The sequence below is a fragment of the Pezoporus wallicus genome, unplaced genomic scaffold, assembly GCF_028554395.1.
Source record: "Pezoporus wallicus isolate ANWC-B61680 ecotype Strahan unplaced genomic scaffold, APGP_CSIRO_Pwel_v1 contig_3017, whole genome shotgun sequence".
NCBI classification, from domain to species: Eukaryota; Metazoa; Chordata; class Aves; order Psittaciformes; family Psittacidae; genus Pezoporus; species Pezoporus wallicus.
This window is the reverse complement of record NW_026638957.1, coordinates 1,447,020-1,473,473: the sequence shown is the minus strand read 5'-3', so window position 1 is coordinate 1,473,473 and position 26,454 is coordinate 1,447,020. Positions and strand designations below refer to the sequence as shown.

General features: G+C 38.8%; 2 protein-coding genes across 7 annotated transcripts in view; one reads left to right on the top strand and one right to left on the bottom strand.

Moving 5' to 3' along the window:
• The window catches only part of SPATA7 (spermatogenesis associated 7), a 40,998-nt gene extending 23,961 nt beyond the window's left edge, over positions 1-17,037 (bottom strand). Inside the window, exons 1-5 of one of the 5 annotated variants that reach the window (XM_057413404.1) lie at positions 16,985-17,037; positions 11,855-11,990; positions 6,275-6,355; positions 5,534-5,626; positions 4,085-4,132 (exon numbers count right to left, since the gene is read on the bottom strand). In XM_057413404.1, the coding sequence (XP_057269387.1) occupies positions 4,085-4,132; positions 5,534-5,626; positions 6,275-6,355; positions 11,855-11,873 (241 nt within the window). In that variant the 5' untranslated portion in view covers positions 11,874-11,990; positions 16,985-17,037. Of the gene's footprint in view, positions 1-4,084; positions 4,133-5,533; positions 5,627-6,274; positions 6,356-7,399; positions 7,669-11,854; positions 12,186-16,984 lie in introns of those variants that run through there. The other 4 variants (XM_057413401.1, XM_057413403.1, XM_057413402.1 and 1 more) reach the window with 4 other exon arrangements.
• Positions 17,038-17,218: 181 nt separating this feature from the next.
• The window catches only part of KCNK10 (potassium two pore domain channel subfamily K member 10), an 85,268-nt gene continuing 76,032 nt past the window's right edge, over positions 17,219-26,454 (top strand). Inside the window, exon 1 of one of the 2 annotated variants that reach the window (XM_057413424.1) lies at positions 17,219-17,294. The gene's annotated coding sequence lies outside the window, so the exon portion shown is untranslated. Of the gene's footprint in view, positions 17,400-26,454 lie in introns of both variants that reach the window. The other variant, XM_057413423.1, reaches the window with a different exon arrangement.

The window sequence follows — 26,454 nt, the reverse complement described above, 5'->3', positions numbered from 1 at the left end:
GGCAATCTGTTTCCTAAAAGACACAGCAAGAAAAACTATTCTCCAGTGGATCACTAGAGACGCTACAAATGATACCTTGCACTGAGCTTAACACCTGAACATGTAACACCTGGTTGGCTATTACAGAAATCTGTAGTTCTTGATGAGCAATACATAGAACAGCAGGAAAAAAATCCAACTACTCATTTTAAGTATGAAATAAATTGAATTATCAATTTCATTCTAAACATCTAGAGTCTGCAATAGTCCAGATACTAGACAAGGGATGTCTGTGTAGTCTTAAACCTTAAATACCTTGAGACCAATAATGAAGAGTTTGAAAGTAGATGTGCCCTATGGAATTATTCCTTTGCTAACTCTGCACAAATTTCAGCCTGTGTGGCATTCTTATCTGCTTATAAAATGATCTCAGGTCACAAAACATATGAAGAAAGCAGGTCAGAAAAAAATAAGTTACATGCTGTTGTGGTTTAAACCCAGTCAGGTAACTCGTTCACTCACTTCCCCCCTTCTTGCCCTCCCCCTACTCCCGGAGGGACGGAGAGGAGAATCGAAAAGAATGCAACTCCCACGGGTTGAGATAAGAACAGTTTAGTAACTAAGGTATAACACAAATCACTACTGCTACCACCAGTGATAATAACAATAAAGGAAATAACAAGGGAAGAGAATACAACACCTCACCACCAGCCAACCGATAACTCACCCCCCTCAGCCCGACCAAGCACCGACCCATACCTCCTCCAACCCTGCAGTCTCCCAGCCCTTCCGGCTCACTCCCAGTTACATCCTGGGCATGACGTGCTGTGGTATGGAATACCTCTTTGGTCAGTTTGGGTCAGGTGTCCTGTCTCTGCTTCCTCCTGGCTTCCCCTCCTCCCTGGCAGAGCATGAGGCTCACAAAGTCCTTGGCCAAACCAAAACATCGCTATCAGCTCTGTTCCCGAGCTGAAAGTCAAAACACTGCACTACACCAGCTACCAAGGAGGAGAAAAATGACTGCTACTGCTGAACCCAGGACACATGCACACATTTGAGTATCAATATTAATTGTTAAAGATTCTTATGAGGAAAGAAAAATCTTAAGTATCTGGTACAAATACATATATGAAAATCCTGGACCTGCTGCAGTTGAGACACTTCTGCCATTGACCATCATGAAACAACAATTTCAACTATGGCATCTAAACCCCTTATATTCCACCATCCAAAATTTGCCTTTTAAAACTGGAATTACCATGATAAAAGCTTTCTAGTTCTAATCCTGACAGCTTTTGAATTGGACATCTGGAAAAAATCTTTCAGCTATGCAGATATTGTGATACTGGAACGGGTTATTCAGGCTGCAGAATCTCTCTCAGCCAAGACTTGGCTGACTGATCTAGCGCTGGCAGAAGTCTTATCTTGAACAGGAAGCTCAGGGAGGTCTAAATGACCCGATAGTCCCTTACAACCAAAATGTCTGTGATTCCATGAAAGCAGGTATGTGACAGAACCCCTGTTTCAGTCCCTGAAACATTAGGAGAAATGACAATGCATATAGACTGAGCTGTTGAAGAGACAACACTAAACAGGAAATCTATGAACCAGTGTTTCTTATCTCTATCAGGTACACCCTCTTCTGAAATGGTAAACAGAACCAGTAATCAACCTGTATAAATTCTAGCTTTGTGTCGGGGGCAAGTGCTGAACTCCAGTGAAATCAGATGTCAAGACATTTCTCTCACTCTTGCAGATAAAAAAAAATGGAAATTTTCTACTGCGAGAAAAAGAAGTGTTTGCAGCACTTTATGTATATAATTTAAGATGGAATGTAGTTGGGAACATTTTTCAGCACTGCAAAGTAAAAACACCACATTAAGAAATATTCTAATAAAAACATATTGTTTACATAAGTTTGCTTTATGACTTTACTTTTTTTCTTTCACTTGGCACTCTCACTTTTATTAGAGAACATGAAGCACCTTACAAAATAAACCTGAAAACCAGGACAGAGACAAAATTCTGTCTTAAGAAGCCACTTTTATGTGGAAAAAAATACAACATTATTCATTGCTTTGTTAAACAGATTTTTAAAGATGGCAAATTCACTGTCACATTATAATTGCACAATTCTTCTCAGTGCAGAACATCAAGCGAACGTTATATGTTAGAACTGAGCTAAACCTAAGGATAAAAAACTCTAACCAGACTGGATACTCAGCTCTGGAGACTAAGAAATAAGTCCAACATTTCTTCCAAATGAATCCTGTGCTATTGACTAAGTTTTTTCCTTTGTGAACAGGAGACATTAAGGGCTGTGGCGATTGCATGCATGTTCTAGTAAGATAAAACATAGCAGCATTTTCTAGCCCTGCATGAAAAGACGTGAAAGAACAATTTAGTGAGGATTTATTGTACCAATTTTATCAAACAGATGGTTAAAACAAAAGCAGCAACAAAGGTGAAATGTTTCCGTCACACCCTGTATAGGAGATTAATGTTCTGTCTGTGAGCAGGACAGAGTTACATAGTCAGATATCGGTCTAAGTAAAATGAACTGAAAGAAAAGAATTGCACAGAGCCTTGCTACCCGAAATGGAAATTTCCTCACTTCAGAGTGCACCTGCTAGTGTCATGATAATTATCTGTTAAGGTTAAGGCACTGTTGCTGCCTCCCAAAATGAACTCATTATTCAGGGAAATTCACTCAGGTATGAAACACCCAAGCTATCAGCTCAGAAGCATTTTATCTGTAAAGACAGCAGACTCAAAAATAAATGGGCATTTGTTAGCATTGAGAAAGACCCAATACCTCAAAAGGTACAGAAGAATACTTAATTAGGGAAATAAAGATTCTAGCAGATGCAGAAAGAACAGCTACATGAGGTTTTTATTACACAAAGACACAAATGTAAATATTTTTCTTACACCAACCCTGTATTTTCATGCGGGTTTCAAAGCAAATCTTGGTAGAGCTGGAGCATGAGAAAGAAGGCTTTTTCCAGATGACTCTGAAGAACAGGTGACCTGAATTCCTACTGCAATCTGCAGATTCTAGACGTCCCTGCAACACTGTTGCTACTTGCACTGCACCTTTTGAAAGCAGAAGGCAAGCCCACACACTGTATCTTTAATATTAGTGCAGCTTCTTTAAATCAGACTCGAAACATTATGTGGAAGTACTGCAAAAGAATTCTGATGAAATTTAGTATTTCACTAAAAGGATGACTGATTTCCTGCATAAGCTCTAGTTACTCAGATAATTTTACAAAGCAGTATAACTCTGGCTTGCCTGGATTTGAGACTAACAACAAAGAATTCTGTACTCAGAAGGTTTATCTTCCCATCCTAAGAGAATAGCTGATTTTTCTCCAGTAATTCAGCAGTTGTAACTAAATACTGCATTAGAGAAAAGGACCAATAGATCACAGAAATATACATTTGTTATGTTAACAAACAGCTGCTATTTACTCCTTTGACTAATACACTTCGTTTAGTATTCCATAAAACAGTGATCTGAAAGTATTGGTCTATGAAGTAAGGCTACAGTACTGATATTTTTAAACAGTGTTAAGAAATGAGACAACTTGCAGAAAAAGTAACTGCAGTTTAGTCCAGGCTCTGGAGCTTGTAACTGCGAAATGGAGCAAGAAGTTTCAGTCCTAGCTCCCAGAAGCCAACATTCCCAAAATTTCTCCTGACCTTGCACTTGTAAGCTCTCTTCTTCAAAGTTCAGTCTTACATCACAAGAAAAGAGAAAATGATTACATTCCCCTTATATGCTCCATTAGCTGCACATGGATCCTTAGCAAAATTAACCATGATCACCGACATCACTGACAGACTAGGTCCATCTCACCAGCATTACATTCATCACAGTTCTTACAAATACCTGGAGCAGGATGCAAAAAGCTGAAGAAACAAGCAGATATATGAATGCTGTATATATATTTATAAATTAATACAGACTATATACTATATATAAGTATATATTTATTAAGGGTTATATTTTATTGTTATGCTTCTATTCCTCCGTCTCTTTTATTCTATTAAGTTAGTGTTACAGAAGCCTTTGCAGAATTAATGTAGCACAAATACTTACATTTGATGCTGGACAGCCTACTTTTGGGCACTGAACAGTCTACAGCTGCTGAAAATAAGAAAAAAAACAAATGGGAGTGAGTCAAAATTTACTTAGTATTTGTGAAGGCTAGAAAAAGGTAGCCATTAATCAACACAGAACAAAGACTAATTAGTTAGAATGCAGCAAATTTTCTCTATTTTAAAACATGCTATTTACTGTGTATTTAAAGTGTTAGGTTGATATTAATACAGTCAGAGAATTTTTGAGATAAGGATGTTAAAGTAAATAAATATTCAAAGAAAGAATCATAATTTAAATGATGATTCCTTACAAATTTTGTGATGATGGCATTTAATTGCACATCTGAGGATACTAAGGATGCTACATAGCAGAGAGATTACAGTATACTTTTGAGCATGGACTCTGGCAGAATCTGAAGCCCCAGTGTACCTGTCTTGAAAGAAGGCATTTAACTTAAATACTCAGGACATCCTGCCAAAAGTTGTAGCATTGTAGGACTGGGAGCCCTACAAGAAGTTTATGCCATGAAGAATGAAAATAGTCTGTGAACTGTAAACAAAATTAACAACTATTTACAGATCTTCTGAACTTTGTGCATGATATTAACTTTTTAAACATAGTATTTCAGACTCCTTACATGACCTTAAAAAAAAAACCTTTGGCTGTAATGCAGTTTAGTTTCAATTGTAGCGTTGACAAGAAGATATTGTCAGTTCATAGTGGAGTAATCACACATTTCTAAATCTGAAAAATTTTTGTTCAGGATCTCACCATAATTAAGAAACATACAAACATGTACAAGTTTAATAGGCTCCAGATTTCATATTTGTCTTTTGGTAAACACAAGTACTTTCTAGCATTAAAAAACGTGACAAAAACCCCATACACTTTTAATGCTTAAAAAAACAGAGTAGCAACATGATTTTCTCATGTGTAAACACAGAGGGCAATTTTCAAAAGCCTTAAAACTCAACAATAACATTGACTGCAGTATCTACAAAAAAGTTAATGAACATTTTTTAAACAAAAAAAAACAGTAAAAAGACACATAATTGTCCAAGTTTAACTAGAAATGTTCTGTCTTCATTTCTAAAATAAATTCTGTATGTCTGCTGTTGTCACTATCTCCATGATTTTCAGTTTGGCATATTATTTCATAATTCATTATTTCATCAGAAGCAGAATGAAGCAAATACAGCACAAAATGCCCTAAAATTAAGTAGTATCTTCCATAATAAACTTCCAAACTACAAAACTTCAATCTCAATTCTAATTACTAAACTACTAAGTAGCCGCCATATCTCCTTGCTGACATCACTTTGAGTAAGAAACAGAAAGAAAGTTACACTTCCTACAGATCAATTCATTCCCTCTTAATACAAGCTCATTCTGGGAGAATAAGCTAAATCTTTGAGTAGAAGGTTCATTCACAATGCACGTTTTTACCTTTGGCGGAAAGGATTTTGTTATAATGAAACATCATGTGGTCTCTGATCAGGTATTGATTAGTCAGACTTTGAGAGGAGTCGATGCAGAAAGCTGTAAGATTAAATGTATTTGAATGTTATAAAAGCAGGCACAAGAGTACTAAAATCTTAAACAGTTATTAACTGCAATTCAAAGTCACAAAGTTAAATTACTGTGTGCTTAAATTCTTTGCTCAACTGTAGTCATTTTTCTTTACCAGTTGCCATCATATGAAATAATCCTGTCTGCTTCCGCTCCCCACCCCCAGTCAGACATTAGCTCAATAAATAGCTACAGAAGTGGCTGAAATTGAACTATAAAAACATCAGCATGGAAATTTCCTGTTTCTCCGTTCTATGCTCTTTTGCAAAAGGTGCTTAGGGTGGCAGTATGGCACAGAAATTGGTCCACGTAAACTACTCTCACTGTAAATGTTTAACCTCAAAGGTTCTTTAATGCAGCAACCATACACATACTCCAGCTAATACAGATGTGATATTGTTACATATTTGCTTATCTTGCTATTTGTAGCTAGCAATACAGTCAAGGCAAAAATTACTCCTCAAACGTATTTTCAGTAATGATTACTAAATGTAAGTACTATTTAACATCACCAATTAAGATCAATGCAAAAGTTTTAATTATAAAAACATTTTAATCATAAAATCAATGAATTCACATAAAGGAACCAACCTTCTGATGAAAGCACAAGTTACTTACCATTACTTTTAGTACTTAGTTGTCCTTTAAATGGACTTGCTGGACCACATCTAGGAATGGTAAGAGGTCGATATTCACTGGCTTTAACGAAGTGTCAAACAAGAACCAAAAGTCAGAAGGAGAACGAACGTGTATTTTTACAGACAAAAAAAAGTAGAGTCTTTCTCCAAAGAGCTCATGAACAGCTGTATTGGCTCTTTTTCATAAAGGAAAAAGAGCTTATTTAAACGTGAAGATATTACTCAAATACAACAATGCAGTTAAGTAATTTAATCTAACCACCAAGGTACAATAGTAGTGCTTTCACTGGTTCAGCGAGTTACACATCATTTCAGTCTGAACTTTACATTGGTTGTTCAACTGCACAGAGACATGGCCACAGTTTCTTACTTACACTATCCTTCAATTTGTTTCAAAGTTCTATTGATCAAATTTTATCATTATGTCAAATGATTAATGTGAAAAAAATATTCTGTACGTAGACAATGAGTGTGGTAAGCATTATACTAAAATGTAAATTTAATAGATTGAAGAGAATTATGTTCATGTAAAAATTCATCCTATCAATGAGAATATACAATTTAAAAAATCTGGTTTGCCGTTCGATCTTGGGGCAGTTTGATAGACTGGGAACTCTACAGGCAAGTGCAGATGCTGACAAAACAAGTTGTTATGAAAAATGACGGAACTTGAATGAAAAGCTTTGCAACTCCTTCTCAGAAACAATACTGTACTGCCAATGCACACTCACTGTCTGCTATGCAACCTGTGATTGAAAGATCTGCACCTGAACTAATTAAGTAGCTGCAACACATTTAGAACAAATCTGAACAGGAGATACACTATTATTACAAAACATTCAAGGAACCCAACACACCCAAAATGCAAAGCAAAACAAACAAGGTTTCTTTAACAAAGAAACACATACCACATTTACTTAACAACAAGTCTAAAACCCCACAACCAATTTCTACAGATTTGTTATTATTATCAAGGCCCATATGGTCTTCCCATTCCCACCCCACTTCTCATCTGTCAGTTCAAATGTCTGCAACTGCCAGCTGTTTCCTAGCACCTGGAGGCACTTACAGCTCTGGGGCACTAACTCCACTGCTGTACATTTACTGGTTACCTCCAGCTTTCCACTCTTCACCAGATGAAGCAGCATACAGGACTACCCAAGATGAGTGGGCATCTCTTCTATGTGGCCTTCAGTTGGGTTGACAAAGGCAGATATAATTAGAAACTCCCTGGGGGTTGCAGAAGCCGTGATGAAAGCCATGCCACATGTTAAAAGCCCCTTAATCCCACATGTCATGGCTTCTTACATCCTGCATGTCCAGCACCTGGGTTTCCAGGAGCTTTTTTCCATTTCCAACTGTTTTATAAAGACTGCTGGAGTACTACTGCTCTATTTTAAGTGCAACAGTGTGTCACACAAGATGGTTAACCTGGTGTCTGACTATTAATTAGTAGATTGCAGCAAAACAAATCATTAACAATATTTTAATATAATTTCCCCAAAGGGCCTTAGATATATAAAAAGACATACTGTACTAAATTTCAAGTAACTGGAAATAGTTTGGGAAGCGACAAAAAGCATTAAACAAAGTAAGTAAAATGAAAGTCATTAGCATATGTGGAAATTTGCAGAGTATTTTCTTGGGACCCTGCTGTGAAATGATGCTAAATCTGCATCAATAAACTCAATCCTTGTTCTTACAAAGCACAACAAATACCAGGGCAATTTTTAATTAGTATGTGGCCTTTATACAGTATGGGCTTCTGTGGCTTTACAGTATTAGAAGCAGTGCCTGCAAAAATAGTGCTCCCTCTCCACTTTCCTGTGAAGTTGCCAGATCAGCAGTAGGAAAGGGGCAAGAAAACGTTTTTAAAAAAAAAAGGGGGGGGGGAGAGAAAATGCTATTGCATATTATTTCAACCCTATCCTGCAACTGTTCTATCTTTATACTGTTTTCTTTAAAGCCAAATGACAACATTCCTGCTCATCTGTATCAATTTCAAATGGCTCATTTTAAATTCTCCCTGTGATTCAATTCTTTCTAATCTCTATTTGTGATTTAAACAGATACATGAGCAAACAATCCTAAATTATTTTTAAAAATAATAAATTTCCAAACATACAGCAAAAATTTATTAGATTTAGAATGACTGTCTCCATAATGACTATAAACCTTTGCCAATAAAGGCGTTCTTTATTGTTTAGGTATTATCTTTCTCTGCCATACACTATTACATACAAGTGGTATTCACCGTCTAGCTGGATATCCACCCTGAAACCCATGAGCTCCTAAAGTTACAATGTGTTTAAAGAATGTAAATCTCTGGGAGGGCTTGAATGTTAGATTATAAAATTTCAGCAGATGTTTGTCCTAATGATAAAAAAAACCCCTCACATATATGCCGGAAATCTAGATTATAGCAGACACCTGAGAATCAGAGGGGTTTCACTCACATCTAAATGCTCCAGTATTTTCTATATGTCAGAGCTAGGTTATAATTCCAGAAGGAGACACATATGACACTTGGCTAAATGCTTACAATGCCCCCTCTATCTCCTTTTTACGTGAAAGAAGCATAAAAAGGTAAGTGCGGGCATCTTAAAAAAGTAGAGAGATTGTTATAACTACAGTTGATTCTCTTCAGGTAATCTAAATGACTTTGCCCTGAGTTAAAGGTGATCAAAGATGCTGAGAAACCTGTTGCTTTTACTGTCTCCAGCTGGAGATGTGTCTGTTCAGCACTATAGAAAAAACAAGATTTTGAAATGGTCACTCACTTTGCATCACCAGCAGATGGCACACTGATAAACTCCGTCAAAAACTAGTCTACTGGTTTTGTCCATTACAATTAATCTTTATTAGGCTGCAAGTGGGGGTTAGTGATCCATTGATGGAAGCTGTATTGATTTAAGACTCTGAGCACAGCGAAAGCAGTGTGCCTTTTGGTTACTTTGCCTTTTTTCAAAACCGTGACTGCAAGTGAGAATTTTTTTTGGTGAAAAATTTTCTACCGATTTTGAGGGCTCTTAAGTAATAAATTATTTGGGAATAGGAGCACTTGTCTCAACTGGACTTTGCAGAACAGATTGAAGTACACACAGTGCTACAGCAGCTTTTGCAATAATCAGGTTTTTCTAATTAAAATGCACACTTTCTATGTCTTAGAATAAAAATTCCCATCACAAAATGAAGGTTTATGTAAATATATTACCAGAACCGGACTGGAAACTCTTCAAGATAATTTAATTTCTTTAAAGAAACCATTCTTTGAGATTTAAGCCTCAGAAACTCAGATATATAATGGACTCCTGTCTTTGATATACTATCCATATAACTATGTGATGTAAGCGCACATTTCTTCATAGGTGTAAGTGGACTGTCCACAATGAATATAAAATCATGATTCTCACACTGTGTGAGAGATCTAAAGTACACAGGGCAAGCAAATTAAGTATTTCTAAAAATTAATTAGATCTTTTAGTTCCTTATTAATACTGCTATTTGCTTGTAAGCTTCCCCTGCAAGTGTGTGACACTGCACAACCAAACCCATTCTCTATAATTCTTTCCACCTGGTACCTAAGGTAAGTAATAATTATATTATTCCAAAGAGATTTTTAAAGTCTTTTGTTTAAATTATTTTTTTTCATTTTCATTTAAAATGCATCCTATCTTTATTTCTTATTTTACAGCCTTAAAAATGAGGAAATTGGTGGTTTCTATTGTTACTTTGTTTCCTGGTTGTTAGTGGCTATGCAGGATTTATTATTTATTATTATTCTACAAAACCATTTCAGATTTGAAACATAAATCTGTACTGGAAAGAAGCCCAGTCTTTCATTAAAACCTTCTCATAGGAAGGATTTTAAACACAAGTATTAGACTTACTATTTCTGTAACAAACCTGTACTTCAGACATGGCAAATAAAAAATACTGAAAATAAAACAATCAGCCTATCCTTACCCACAAAAACTTGTTACTTAAAAGATAATCCACAAAAAACCACAGAGACCTTAATTAGGATATTAGATACAGGCACATAAATCCAGCACTGCAAGCCACAAACATCCACTTAACTGTGTAGAGAAGTATGAACACCGTATTTTCCAAAGAGCAGCTCCTAAACCTTAGCTTGGGGTCAAACAACTCTCAGCCCTAGGCGGATCCAGACCTCAGGTCTCCCCAGCTGTTCCAGAAGAATATGTTCATCACTGCACCAAGGCATCAACCCTTTTGTGCAAAGGTTTTTTGGTGGCTCCACGACTCTTGCATTCCTGGTTGCACAGCGACCTCCTCTCAGATGGAAATACAGGAAGCTCCACTGTCTCTAATGGACAAGAACTGCATTATTAGCATGAGATGTGGGGATTTGATCTTCCTGAGGTTGATGACACTCAACCCACAAGTTTACTCTTCTAACTCTGTACACACTAATAATACTCTACAGCATTAATGCTGTACACATGCTGAGGAACAAACTGAAGTGGTTTAAATAATCTCCGTGAAATCCTAAATGACTTAGTAGTGATGGAACTTCCTTCAAACATCTAATTTAACATATCTGAAAAGGTCATAATTAAAAGAATGAAATTAGGACCTGAAATATAACTTCCTCTCTTTGGTACTATGGTAAGTTTTAAAGCAAAGTAACCATTAACTCTTTATGCTACAGAAATGGTTGTGCATATGAATTCAACAGAAATAGACACAGTAAATGCTGCTATCTCAAAGTACATTAAGAGATTAACCCGGTCACAAAAATCCATGCTGGATTTAAAGTGAATTTGTTTAAATAAGAAACTTTTATATTTTCAACTATTTTTCTATTAACAGGATTATATACTTAAAAAAAGGGAAAAAAAGAGTAAGAGGACGCTTCATTAGTGGTACTACTACTAAGGCCTTGTCGTGGTTTAAACCCTGTTGGCAAGTCAGCCATGCAGTCCAAGCTCACTCCCTCACCTTTCATCCCCCACCCCCCCTCCTCCCAGAGGGATGGGGAGGAGAATCAAAAGAATGCAACTCCCACAGGTTGAGATAAGAACAGTCCAGTAACTAAGGTATAACACAGATCACTGCTGCTACCACCAATAATAATAATGATAAAAGGAAATAACAAGGGAAGAGAATACAGTAACACCCACTGACTGATACCCAGCCTGACCCAGCAGTGAACTAGCCCTTCCGGGTAACTGCCCCCAGTTCTACATCCTGGGCATGACATGCTGCAGTATGGAATACCTCATTGGTTAGTTTGGGTCAGGTGTCCTGTCTCTGCTTCCTCCTGGCTTCCCCTCCTCCCTGGCAGAGCATGAGACTCAGGAAGTCCTTGGTCAGAGTAAACATTACTCAGCAACAACTAAAAACATTGGTGTTATCAGCGCTATTCCCAGGCCAAAAGTCAAAAACACAGGGCTGCACCAACTACTAAGGAGAAAAAATGACTGCTACTGCTGAACCCAGGACAGGGGCCTGCCTTCCCGTCAGTGTGGTTTACATCTTCCTACTATACCCCTAAACTCCTTTCAATTTCCCCAGTTTGCTGCCTTTTCCTTACCTGCAGTCATCCTCAACATCCCCTACTTGCTCAGCAGTGGCTGAAGAGGTGCTATAGGTGTTATGATTGGTCATCTAATTTAAGCTTCTCTGCTTACTTATCCTTGGTGACTAGTTCTTATCCTCTAGTTGCCTATCTGGGAACGAACACAGAACAGAATGACTCTCTCTGAAAAAATGTTTATAAACTCCTTGAGTTTTCTCCTACCCAGCCACTGACATTTGTGCCACTAAGAGTCCTACTTCTTAGTCACAAATAGGTGAAGTTGGCTAATAGATGCCAACTTTCCAATAATGGAAAGAGGAGAAAGCCAACAGAGAATAGTGACTCACCCACAGACTCCTTCTTTAGGAAAACATGTTGAAACGTGGCATGTTTCCACTGCTTTTCTGCATCACAATCACAAGAGACCTTCAAACATGGCTTTAGATTGAGCTGGTTACTGAATGCTGATAGTATTCCATTTTATTTGAGAGTTACAGTGGGGCAAAACAGAGCACTCTGTAGTCACACCTGTATTTTTTTCCAGTTTATGCAAGCAAAACAGAAGCCACTTGGACTCATATCGGTTTCCAGTGATACCAAAACTCCTATCAATTCTGAGAGTATAAAGTCTTAGATGTGAAGCCAACTTTAACAGAATCACATATAGGATTTGTTAAGAAATGGCTGGATCCACCAGAGGAAAAATACAGCCATTATTTTCTAAATTTTCTGAAGCAAAACTTGACGAACAAAGCCCCAAGAAACTACGATACCCTAATATTGAAACAACATCCCTAATATCCCATCTGAATTTTGCATGGGATCATTTGTGTCAGAGGCAAAATATGATTAAAATGATACGATATATCATTCCTTGACATATGCACCATCCATAATCTTCTAAGCCATTAATTAGATGTGCACTATTTATACACTTACTATGCTGGATTACACCAGATCTCTTCTTTACACCCATCCCTAATGCCTAAGAGTCAGGTCTCTCACTGCTTTACAATTAACATTCTAATAGTATTCTGCATAAATTAAAACCATGCAACCAATCTTATAGTTCAAGAGTCAAAGCCTCCTCTGATAAATTTAAGGACTCTAGTGTACAGTAGCCTTAAAAATATTTGTTACAGTTTTCCCAGCTACAGGTTTCACATGACCAGTTAGGGAAGTTTTGGATGCAAGTTATTGCTCTATTCATACTTCAAAAGCAGAAAGAAGCGGCTGCATGCGTCAGCAGCACATTCTGTGATCCAAACTGCAGACAGAAGCAAATGAACTTTAGTAAGACCCATCACCATTTGCTTGGGCAGCACCTCTAGATTTAGCAGTGGCACCAGCAGTTTCCTATTTTCTAGGAGGGTGTGTGAGTGATAGTGCTCCAGAAGCGACCGTATGTTACTTTTAAATCATATGTGTACAACTATGAATATTCATATCACAGTTTAGAAATGTCTTCCCTAAAAGGTTACTAACCTGAGTTCATTGAATAGTTGTGCCTGTGCAAGATGGTAAAAGGTAATCCAGGAGCATACTCTACCATGTGCTGTAACAATTCCTGTGGAAACGGTGCTGTTAGTCAAGGGCACTAGCACACTAGCTCACAAGCATGTCCTACATGACAAATGTGACTTCTACTGCTACATGAAACTCAACAGTATGTCATCCCACAAACATCCATGTTGAAGGTGTTTCAATACCTAATGTCAAACCAATCAACAGACAAAATATATGTACATGTCTAAATGGCACACTATATTTAGATTCTTCTATGCGTATTGAAAAAAAAACCTCCTTTGTTAGTATAATCTGTGCCTACAAGGAAGCTCCACAAACACCTCATTTGCACTATTAACTTCCACCCTCTCGTATCTCTAACTGAAAATACATTAGCAAAACCCTAACTGAAAATACATTAGCAAAACCCTAATGCACAGATAGCCTCACCCAGAGTGGAGAGCAGAGAAACCTCAATCCACTGTGCTTTAGGGAAAGTTGCAAGGTATAATCTGGAGCAAAATAGCTAGCAGGGTTAATGATCTGAATCCTGTTTCCTTTAGCACATATTTCACTTGAAGCATGCAAGAAATCTTCAGTGAAATGGGACTTAAGTCAGATTACAAATTTAAATTATTTGCTAAATGGAAATGGGATTAGTTAAGTGACTAAAACTCAATAGACTAATGGTCAAATTAAAGATAGGCTTAAGGATTCGCTGAACCAAGGTTTTAATTTGGTAAGAAGTTAAGGTCGGTGATTAACATTTCCCAATATAAATTAAAATGTACTATTATGCTTCAAATAGAACTTCAAAATGTCCATCCTTCTTTGAGGAAACAGATTCTTTTTCAACCTCTTTGCTGGTCAAAGGCAACTTCAGCTTCTAAAAAATCAAATTAGTATTACCAAATCAGTGCTCGAGTTTAAAAACTGTTTGTTCAAGTGGCAAATGGAGGAATACAAAGGAAAAAAAACACAAAACAAAACCAAAACCAACTCAGAAGTCACAGATGTGTTTTAACACCCTTCCAGCTACAGTCAAATTAGTGCACAGATTTCCTGCAATGCTGGAAGAGTCTAAATAAGATGGTGCTGTCTTTAAATACGGGAATATTGAAATTTTGGGTTAGAGTCTCTGAAGCCTGTGCAAACTGCCTAAACTTAGCAGCAGCCTCTATGCACCAATAATGGCGACTTCCCCATCATTCTAAGAGAAAAGCAACACAAGTGTGTGTCATTGATTATCAGTAAGTATATGATTTCATTGCTGTTCAGGTATGTGGCAATCAGCGGCTGTGGGAATTAAATAGCCCAATGCAGAAGACTGGACTGAAACAACAAACTGGTTTAGAATGTCATTATTCAGATTATTTGAGGTCACACTATAAATCTGTGACTATATGAACCAGTTCCTGAAACTGCTGCAGTAAATAACTTGAAGGTTTATACCTGGAATTAGGGTCTAATTCTTTAATATTTTTATTGAGGAAAAAAGTCTCAGCCTTATTTGAACTTCGAGAAGACCTAGATGCAAATCCTATACTGTCAACATTGTTCCTAGACTAAAACCAAAACACAGCACTGCACCAGCTACTACTAAAGTAAAATAACTGTTACACCTGAAACCAGTACAGCTATGTATGTATATATATATATAGGTGCAATATATATGTATATATGCAAAAAAATAATTATTTTTGTTACGTATTCTTTAGACTAGACAAAAGAGAAACCCTGATACAAAACAAGCATAAAATCTTGCTTCTTTCTTTACAATGATGAGGCCAGGTCTGAATAAGAAACTTTTAAGAGTATACCAGTACATCAATTCCCACCTCTTCTGTATTAACATTCTGGATACAGAGCACGTAGATACAACTGTCCTATAGAGAAACCACAAACATTATGTGTTTTGCCTCTTTCATAAACTGTCTGCAAGCAATCCAGTGGCTGTTCTACCAAGTTTGCTCAGGTACCCAGATTTCTAGGTTAGCTCATTGTAAGGAATTAGTATCTCTGCCTGGGCTAATCCCTGTTGTCTGTAAGGGTTGTTCCTGTATGTCTGTGAAACTAGATACTGGGCTGTCCATTCACCTACTTCTGACTCCATGATAACCTCCTATGCAGACAAGCAATTGCTTCCCAAGTAGAGACACACACATTTATTCTTTCCTACTTTTGAATTATTTTTTTACTTTTTTGTTAACAGGAGTCATTCATGCAAAGCTTGCTGCAACCTGGATGAAATTTAAATCTTGCATCCTACATATTCTCATTTTATGGTCAACAGACAGCATGTTTTCCAACTATCAAAATATTTTGAGAATTAAAGGAAGACTAATCAGAAAAAGGATAAATTTGTAATAAAATTGCCTTCACACTCTATAGGACATAAAAACTGCATGCACGAGATACTGATTTTTGTTCTGAATTTCGTATTTATGTGTAGTATCAGAATTCATGCTCAAACTCCACTTTGATATCTGCTGTAGTGACATCCATCACTATCAACAAAGACTGGCACTGATATCAAGATGCAACATGAAAGCGTAACGTTATCTCAAAGGATCTGACCTTAGGCAGCTACCTATGATTTTGACATTACAGTGCAGCACTGAGTAATTACTATCATTTACATTCTGCATGTAATCCCATCCAGATCTAAAAATATTTGAGGCATTTTCCAAGCACCAGAGTTGGCTCAGGCAAACATTTTTGTGTGTTTATGCCTGTTTTTATCATGAATGACAAATGCCCCTAAGATTATTCATAGGAACAGAGAACAACAGTAGCCCACAGATGGTTAAATCTGGGTAAGGAATCACTTTATGAAAGCTTCAAAACTTTTGAGTCTTTAAGTACACTTGCCTTAAAATCCCACCAAACCAGAACACTTGGATCTACATCTAAATGCCATGTAAGGGATGCTCTACAGTGTAAAATCCACTATAATTCCGAATAGCATCTTTGGAGAAGAAATAAATTGACTCCCAGAAGCACAGAAGGCCTCAAAAAGGAAGCGCTGACAGCGGCAGCCTGGAACATTCACCGTAGCAGCGATAATGTTACATCTGTTCAGATACATATGCACACTTGCGACGATGGCTGTAACCTGGACAGTTGAAGGCCGCATTTCTCGGAGGATTATAACCTTTTAGGGGGTTTATGTGTGACCTTTCACAACTCCAGCTGCCAAACCTCGCCCACTGAGGGCAAGCGCTTGCACTCGGCCGTTTCCACCACCTCAGCCGCGCTGCCTCGCAGCCCGGCCTGGGCACAGCTCCCCACGCGTAACAAACAGGGCGGCGCAGCTGAGGGCAGCCGAGTCCGAGCGGAGCGAGCTCCGAGCCTCCTCTGCGCCGGCTGCAAGAACCCCGGCGCCTCGACCGGTCCTCGCAGTCCCAGGGCGGCGCTGTACCTGCCCTCCGCGCAGCGGCTGAGCCGCCTCCGCCATGCCCGCCGCCGCACGCCGGCGCGGAAGTGGGGGGGCACCGCCTGCCCTCAACCCCGGAGGGGAGACGGGCTCGCCAGGCACCCCTGCGCCGGGTAGCTACGGGGAAGTCAAGGCGACAGCCGGGCCCTGCCGGCTCTCGCTCTCCCCACCCAACCACCGAGCCGCCACCAAGCCCCTCGCACCTTGGCTCCGCCCGCTACCGCTCTCCATCCTCAGCCCCATGCTCCCGACAGGGTCAAAGGCGCTGCACAGACCGGCGCTCCGGCCACCAGCAACAAGCGGCTGGGCCCCCGCCGCTGGCGGGCGGGCGGGGCGGGGCGGGGCGGGGCGAGGCGCTGCGCCTGGCCAGCCGCGGCCTAGCTCGGCCGCCTTCCGCGTTGCCATGGCCACGGCGGCGGGCGGTGGCGGATGGGGAGGCCTACGCCCCGCGCCCCTGCCGTGAGGGGTGCCCGCTCTTGCAGCCTCAGCCCCAGGTTTGGCAGCGCGGAGAAGGTGCGGGGAGCTGCGAGTACACCCTCACCCCTTGGGCTGGGCCCCAACGCGTCTCTTCAAGCGATGCGTTGCAGCCAAGCAAACGTTTTGCCCTGCCAGTGAAAGGTGCCCTAATTATTTAAGCCTTTTTCTTCTAACTTGTCAGGGAGCCAAAGAATAATGGATGCCAAGGAGTGATTTAAGGCAAACTGCTCATATTTCAGAAGAGTGAATGACAAATCGAGAGCCTAGGGCATTCCCAGCGCCTTACACTGAAAAAATTCTCTGTACCTTTCAAAATAGTGCCTTAGAAATGAACCACAAAACCAAACTTTTGAGAAGCAGCATTTGATCCCATCACTGCTGAATGCTGATGTGTTGGACTTTAACTTTTGAAGAAGCGATAGGCTCATATTTAAGTTTTGTCAAGCACATGTTTGTTAGACATCCCTTTGTGTGTACCTTTTATGTGAAACTTTATCTCACTGCTTGGCCAGGGGTACAGCTTTCACCACCATAGCCAGACACCTCAAAAAAGAACACGTATTGTCCCAGCTGGAGGAATGTTCCCCTCACCAGCTAGAAATTATTATTAATCACAGGGTGAATGCAGTTTTTCAAGTTATTTGCTACTCTTCCTTACATGCTAGGAAAATAGTCTGAATGTAGTTCATAATCATAGCAAACTCAAGAGAGTTGTATTTTAAAACAGTTTTTCTTCCATATTCCTGCCTCATGCGGAGCTCCCAGTAAGTCACACAAACATTCATGCTGGATGAAACCTGTGGTTTATCTACCCCAGGACTTTGTGTAGACTCTACCAAATACTTCAGAAAACTTTTCAATAGTTGACTATTTCATGTTAGCTGAAATGTCTAGCTAACCCCTAACCGTTGATGGTCAGCTTCTGCTTTCCCTTGCAATTGTAGATATTCCCAATAGGTATACAGAGTCCGGTTTGGATATGGCCTTAGTTCTTGTGCTTCACGTATTAGTGATCATTTTGGCAGTCTTAATTATTTTTTTCTGTAAAATCATCTTTACATGTACTTAGTGTTACATTTGTCTGGGAGAGATAAGGAGAAGGAACATACGCCTTGGAAACCCATTGGTACTCCGTCCTCTGGTGGTTGTCTGTCTTTCTGACTCCTTTTTTTATCAAACATACATTCCCATGGCATTTCAACTACCATCAATTATGATACCACAAACACTTTTTTGTCAAAACAAAGTAATCTGATTGCATTTTGTCATTTTATTTCTCTTGATGTGAGGGAAATGTCACAGAGAATATCTGTCCTCCTCACTCCTCCACACAAAACCAACAAATCCAGAAAGCCCTAAATTCAACAGGTTTGGGTTGGGTTTTTTTGTTTGTATTTTTGTTGTTGTTGTTGTTTGTGGGTTTTTTTTGTTTGTTTGTTTTGTTTTTTTTTCCCCTCTGAATTAGATTTTTGATTGCATGTGAAATTAGCGATTTAGGGAAAGGTTTTAGGAAACTGGTCACAAAAGTTCATGTGTTTCAGGGTCTCTGGTTTAGGCTTTGGTATAATCCAGACAATTAAAACTGTAGAATCTAGAGGTAGAGGCAGTCTTAAAAAAAGTTTCCATTTCAGATACCTGAAGATACTAGAGAGAATATAACTGCATGAGATTCTCATCTCTAGTGGTATCCTTAAATCTCTATTGACTGCAGAGACCATGCTACAGACATCATCACTACTGTTTTCTTTTTTCTTTTTTTTTTATTTTTTAATGAGCTGCTCATAGTAAGATTTTTATACTTTTTAGATACTTCTTCTGTTTTGTTGCCTAAATTCTGAATTTCAGGTTCCGAAATTCTCAGTGTGTTGTACCCAACATGCAGTAAGTAGGCTGTTCTGTCAGACCCAAGTGGTGGATTTCTCATACTCTCCTCCCTATTGTTCCTATACTTTTTTTCCCACCATGTAGATGATTAAAACACCCAAATGTAAGTGACCATTTTTAGAAACGTATCACAGCTATTCCCCTGGTTTCTAGGCAACGCTGAGGGAATGTTGTGATTTCCACTAGTTCCCTCTCAATCGACAGCCACAGAATCCTGGAGATGTCCTGGCTCTGCATTTTTTTTACCTCCAGTGGCAGCACAGAACAAAACTTTATTTCTAATTGGCCTGACTTACGGTTCTTTGGCCTTAGGCTCCCTTTGGTCTGTGAGAATATACATATTGAAAGTGTAACTAAAAAGTAACCCATATGTACAGCAATATGCTAACACATTAAGTCCTGTAATATGTACTAAATAAAAATAAGCCTTAACAAAAATTGAGTCAGTATTGCACTTTGATCCATCCAAAAATGTACAGAAATAACTAACAGATTGCTGCAGAGAACCTACCATTTTTGGAGAAGCAATAAATGACAAAACATGTAAGATTTGCCTTTTCCCAATTTGAAAAGGGGAAACACAGCACTGAATCTTATTGGCTGTCTTTTTCAGTAGGACATTTTCCATTTTTGCTTGTAATGCATTACACAGAACAAGGTTTTAAAATGTACTTACGCTGGGAGAGAATGAAAGCAGCAGGAATGTGTTAGAATCATAGGGTTGGAAGGAAGCTTATTTAGTTCCACCCCTGTGCCATGGGCAGGGACACCTTCCGCTAAAACAGGTTGCTCAAAGCCCCATCCAGCTGGCCTTGAACACTTACAGGGATGGGGCAGCCACAGTGTCTCTGGACAACCTGTTCAGTGTCTCACCACACTCGCAGTGCAAAACTTGTATCTAATCTAAATCTGCCCTCTTACAGTTTAAAACCATTCCCCCTTGTCCTATCACTACATGCCCTTGCAAATAGTTCCCCATCAGCTTTCTTGTAGCTCCCTTTAGGTACTGTAGGGTATCCCTAGAGTCTTTCCTCCAAGCTGAACAAGCCCAGCTCTCAGACTGTTTTCATAGGAGAGGTGCTCCAGTCCTCCAACAGCAGTGGATAATAAGTCTGTGGACTGTCCGAGGCTTGGTAGTCTTGGTGACATCCCTGTTATGAGCCCCCAGTAAGCAGCACGCCTCTCTAGAGAGCACATCAGGTCAGTAAGTGGGTGCCTCTGTACCTCTCAGAAGAGAGTTGCCTACTACTATCACTCGTTGCTTTTTCTTAGTGTACTGGTTGTTGCAGGGAGCAAGTCAGACTGCTCTACTAGGCTCCAGCATCTCCTGATGCAATGGGTCTTTCCTCTTAGTCTGCAGATCCATGGAGCAGTTCTGCAAGGGCACCACAGGCTTCAGGAGGTGGAGGAGGCTTCTCCTCCTCCTGCAGGTCATTCCCGTTGCAGGCTTCTATTCTGCGTTATTGGCTGCCCTTCCCTTCTGTGTGTGCTGGTGGGGGAGATTCTGGCTGTTGGGCTGTGGGTCTGCTGCAGACTGTGCTTGTAACCAGCTATCTCACTCCTTCTCAGCCTTCCTGACCTTACACAGCTTCCTCACCGCCTCCTGCAGCTGGGCCGCCTCCTGCAGGTCCTCCACCTGGGCACAGCTTTTCCAGGCAGCTCTGCTGCCTGTCCTGCCCCAGAAAAAAGGCCTAGGCACCTCCTGCAGCCCGAAGTCTTCACTGAAGCCTCTTCCTTCAGCAGCTCCGTCTGGGTGGAGGCACTGGCCTCCTACCACTCCTACAGCTCAGGTAGATGATGAAGCACCCAGCCGCAGCTGCAGTCTTTGCTCTCAGAGGAGTACTCACTATTTTGCCTGGCAGATCAGGTAGGATGAGTGCCCTTGACCTGTGCCCAGTTGCTGAGTTATGTGGACTTCAAGTTTCCCCACTTACTCAGTGAAATGTCCCTCCTTCCAATATATTGTGACACATTTGCAAGTGTAGATGGGCATCTGTCCCTACCCTGACACAGGCATACAGAACTACCGCCTTCTTGTTTACTTCAAAACAGCATTTATAAGCCAAGCTTGGTGTTTGTTTTTGTGGAGGAAATAAAGAAAACAAAGTATTTAGATAAAAAAGTTTGTTTATGTATTTATTTATTTATAGCCAACTTTCTTTTGCATGTTTAGCCCAGTGACAGGGTGAGTTTCCTCTGAAAAAGACTGCAATGTCTGGCAGGAACTATTAACCTGCTCAATTGGGACAGAGACCTTTTCATGTCAAAACTCTGCTTTTTTGGGGATTTGGCTTTCTTGGAAGAAATAGTTTGTATGTACATTGGAAAATTAAAATCTGCACTTTTTCTGGAGAATCTGCTTATTTCAAGCCATTGATTTTCTTGCATGCTGTGTATGCAAGTAAGCTGTGTGTGAAAGTAAGCCCATGAATGCAGGCAGAAAACATCCCCAAACCAGATCTGCGCACCGTATTCACAGATGATTCTAGAAAAAGCCTAAATTCATCCCACTGTATACTTTATGATTTAAATAAATCTTCTGAGTTCTTGAGGTTTTTATTTGGCATCAGTGCCCTTTCTCAATGTGGATTTGTTACCTGCCTGTGGCTTGGAGTGTCAGTGTTACAAGCACCTTGCTGCCACTCACAGCAGGCTGACACTGACTCGCAGCAATCCCTAGCTGCTTCATTAGACCATTAACTTTGCAATCCATTCCTCTATGACTGTCTGGAAAGAAAAACATTTCTCTGAAAGATCGGAGGAGGCAGTGCTTTCAAAATGCACTTGAACAGGTGTCTGAGCAGGCTTTTTCTACTTAGGAAATTCTTGTGTCAAAAAATTGGAGTGGCTGTCATGCAATTGGTGTGAGGGGAAAAAAGAACAGACTTAATACCTACTGAATTTTTGTTTGTTTGTTTCCTTAAAAAACACCAACAAAACAAAACATACTTTTCCAGAGGAACAGTAGGTTCTTCTCTGTCTCACATTTGCTGCATGCTGTTTGGTCATATGGTTCTTCAAGTTATTTAAAATCATGTACAGTCTTGAAATATCATTGCAACTTACTAAATGATAGAACGTTATGGATTTTGGCAGGGCTGGAGACTCTTTCCCTTTCTTCATGGCAACGCATTTAGTTGTTTTGTTATTGTCTGTATGGCAGCAGTAGTCAAAGATTTTTCTAAAGCTTCAGTGAGAAAGATGGTGCAGAAACAATTCAGAGGAGATGGTCCATGTCTTAAAACCGGCAGCTTTTAATACTTTGTAATTTAGAATACCGTAAGGGAGCTAACTTAAAGTAAGAGGGAATGTGATAAGGAAGATGAGAGGAATTAGATATAGGAATATCTAATGATGTGAGGTTTATATGAACACAGTGTTAAACTGCCATACTATTTATCAGCTTAAAAGAAAAACTCTCCCCTGCAGTATGAATAACTACTACCAAACCCCCTTCAGGAAGCTGCTATACAACTATTCTTTCTCTTCAGATCTATGCAGAGTCTTATAATGCATCTATCCCTGTGATACAAGAATGTTTTTAAAAATGGCAAGGAAGAAACCTCCGTAAATTGTATAAGATGTTGTTCTTGGCTGTAATGTAAAACCTAGTAGATGTGGTGACTCAAGATCTGCTTATATTTATTCTTACACTGTGTCATTTTCTGTCTATCTACTGTTCCCATGAAAGTTTGTGGACAGGAGGCTTGTGCATGAAAAATTGTCCTTTATTAGGGCTGACTGCTGAGGGCTGTTCTTTTCTCACTTTTTTACTCGAACTGTTAGGTATTAAAGAATGCAGACTGCAATAACTAATGTAGTTATTGGAATTTTAAAGGAGAAAACCAATGTAAATGTCATAACTCAGTTGTCTAGAACATAAGAAATGCTTTATTTTCTAATAGATTTACCTCTGTGCCACAAGGAAATGCTTACTCATGGTAATTAATGAGAAACAGAATGAAACCATAGGTTCAATATTTCAGTCGTTATCAGAAAATTAGGACTTTGATTAGACATATATAAATGATACAATTCCATTAAATCCAGTGAAGCAATTCCTGTTACTCCAGCTTTGCCAAGGTCAGGAAGAGGAATTTTCGAGGGCAGCTTCAGAATTGCCTACAAAAGTCAGTTACAGATATCCTATGATTTTCCACAGCACTTTGATACAAATTAAATATCTGCATGGATGTGAAATACAGTTTTACTAGAAATAGGCTGAAATTCTCAACTGGAAGAATTTTGGGGGGTTATTTGGCTTTGAAAAGATACTGTAATGATACTGCCTGTGTAATAAAGATGCAGGAAACAGAAAATCTTGCGCATGCTGTGATTATAAGTAATAGCAATTTCATTCAGGTTAAGCACTTCTCTAACTATTTGTGAAAGAATTCAATGGGCAAGAAAATGTCAGGAATCCAACACAAGTGTGTGAAGTTTAGCTGTGACAATGAAAACGTCTAAGAGTAATTTTTATGTGGAATCATTTTATTAATACTAAAAATAAAAATCTTGAGAAGAAGTGCCAGAAGTACTTTCTGTTACATTGTTTAAGGCTCCACTTCATCTAAAAGTTATATTCCAAGGAAAACATTTGCTATTTACTATATTTGTGTGTTGTTACTGACATCATAAGACTTCAGGAATATCAGTGTTCAGATTTAAACAGAACCTGAATGCTACTCATTTAAAATCTGGTATAAACCCTTTTTTTTTTTTTTTTTTTAATTTATTCTTCCTTCTCCTCCCCCACCTATTTTCCCCTTCCCATTTACTTATTCTACGCATGAGAAAAGAAAGGGACTTCAGTTTGATGGATGTTTCAGAAGCCCAAGTGTCAGGATGCACAGAGTCTGTTTATAGCCTTGTCAGTGACTTTTCTGACCTTGCATATACCAATTCAGGTGTCTGAGTAGGTTGCCATCTAAATCATCTTAATGTGATTAGTAGTTGGTAGAAAAAATGGAGACACTTGGTGTTAGTGCAGTTGTCTTCATTTTTGGGATTAGTCTTTTTGCACTGTGCTTATCATCATTAGAAACAGAAATTACATCTATCCTTTGAATAATAAATGTAAAAATTGGAGATCACATAGTATGGGTGAGATCTAAACACAGAGTAATATTTATCCCTAATCTAATTTCACAAGGCCAGTGATTTTTAATATTAAACTTGAATATCTATAATAGTCTATAGCAATTCTACACAAGATTAGAAGGGGTTGAATTTGCTCTGAGTAAATCAGTTATACAATGTAGAAGGAAGGTAAGACTAGGATAGGGAGAAGTCATGTTATAATGGTTTCTTTAATGACAGATATCATCACATAGATCTCTTCCACAAGCTGTTGAATCTCTGAAAAGTGTGCTTTTATTCTTGCCACATTCTCTAAAAGCTTTCTCAAAAATTCAACTCCTTAGATGGCTAAAAACCTTTGAATTCATTGTCAGTTTATTAGTGTTGTACCATTGTTAGTCTCATGCTCTTCTATTCACTTTTCAGAAGTCAGGTTTCCCATTCCACCAGTTCGTTTTCCTTCATATATTCTAGCAAGGTCTATGCTAGAACATTTACCTGATTCATACGGATTTTATTTTCCAAGACTTCCCATATGAAGTTAGTAATTCCATGTTTCTTTCCTCTTAACATCTGCTGTTCATAGTAACAGTTTGTCCTCTAATGCATGACTTTGAGGTTGGTGCTACTAATACTGTGTTCTAATCAGGACCACACAGATTTGCAGTATTACTAAATACTTTCCAAATTATAATCTGTTTTTTTCTCAGTATTAGTAATACCTTCCAATTTTATTCATTCCCACATCCTATACATTATAAATAAGCACAATTAGCTATTTTACAAATGTACTATAAAAGTATAGAAAGTCTTCCACGATTGGTCTTCCAGATCTTCACCAGTAGCCTCTCCCAATCCTTGTAGTTTATATATCAAAAAACCCTGTTTTGTATCCCTTTTAGCTAAGCACATTTCACGAACTAGTCAGGTTCTATTAGATTAATAAAACCTTAAGGTTCATTGCATATACTAATTACTTTCACATGCCCTTGTTTTCTTTAAAATATATCCTTGAAGAGTGCAGAGATCAAACTAGCATGCCTGTTACTACCTGATCAATTTTCCTTGTTTCTTGAATACAGATACTATATTCACAATATTCCAGTTATTTTATATCACCTTGGGCTTGGTAGCTCGGTTATGGTTAGTCATGTTCCTCTCCCCCATACAATACTCTTTTCTTTTTTGTGAGTTTTCTCAGTGCTATGGAAAGATTACTGGAGAAAATTCATTGTGCTGTGAAACTTCATAAGCTTGCTCTGTCTGATAGATAAAGACCAGTTCCTCACTTTCATCTGTGAAGGGCTAATACACCTGACAACCATAAGATAAGATGCTCTTCAGTTAAGTGTCCAGTAAACTATACATTAATACCACAAGTTAGAAAATATTAGTAGGTTCTTTCCACCTCAGCAGAAGTTACAGGGAAGGAATTTCTATTCACCTTACTGGAGTTGTAGTTATTTGACTCTTAATGGTGTTTGTAATCTTATCTCTAAGTCTAGGGATTGAGGATATAACAATTTAAGACAAAAGTTACTTGATTGATTAAAGCTTAATGTGAGTTATAAATTGCCTCAGTCATTCTCAGTCTTAAGAGCATTAACAAATTTTAGGTGAATAAAACATCTGGGCAGGAAGATGACATATGTAAAACAGAACACTCATGATCAAACCCAAACAGAGGAGAATGCAAGGCTTGCTATAAGACTGATCTTTTTAGATATGCAGATAAAATATAGATATATATTATGATATATATGCAGATAGTAAATTCAAGACTGTAGGAAAAAAATCTTTGATTTACAAAGTACAAATGGGCATGGGGGTAGTTCAACCATGTCAATTCTGCTGCTTTTTCTTTACATGTAAGAAGAATAATATTCATTGAATAAACAAAGAAAAAACCCACTTGTTTAAAAATCCATCCCAAATCAGAACGAAGCAGAACCAAACCAAGTCCTATCTGCCTTGACAACGCCACACCTCTGAAGCAGAAAAAAAGCTGTTGAAGGGTCAAATACCACCTCATTTGTTTTAGAGTTTGTCAAGGCTTAAGTGGGTGTTGATTTAAGTGCTTCAGTGAATTTTCTACAAGAAGTGGGGAAACAGGAGGATCACAGCTTTTCTGTAGTTTGCCTTGAGTGTATGTCTTCACCTGGTTTTGAGAAACGAAGTGCATTATGATTTTGGAAAGCATGGAAGGTAATGCAAAAAAAAAAATCCTTTATAA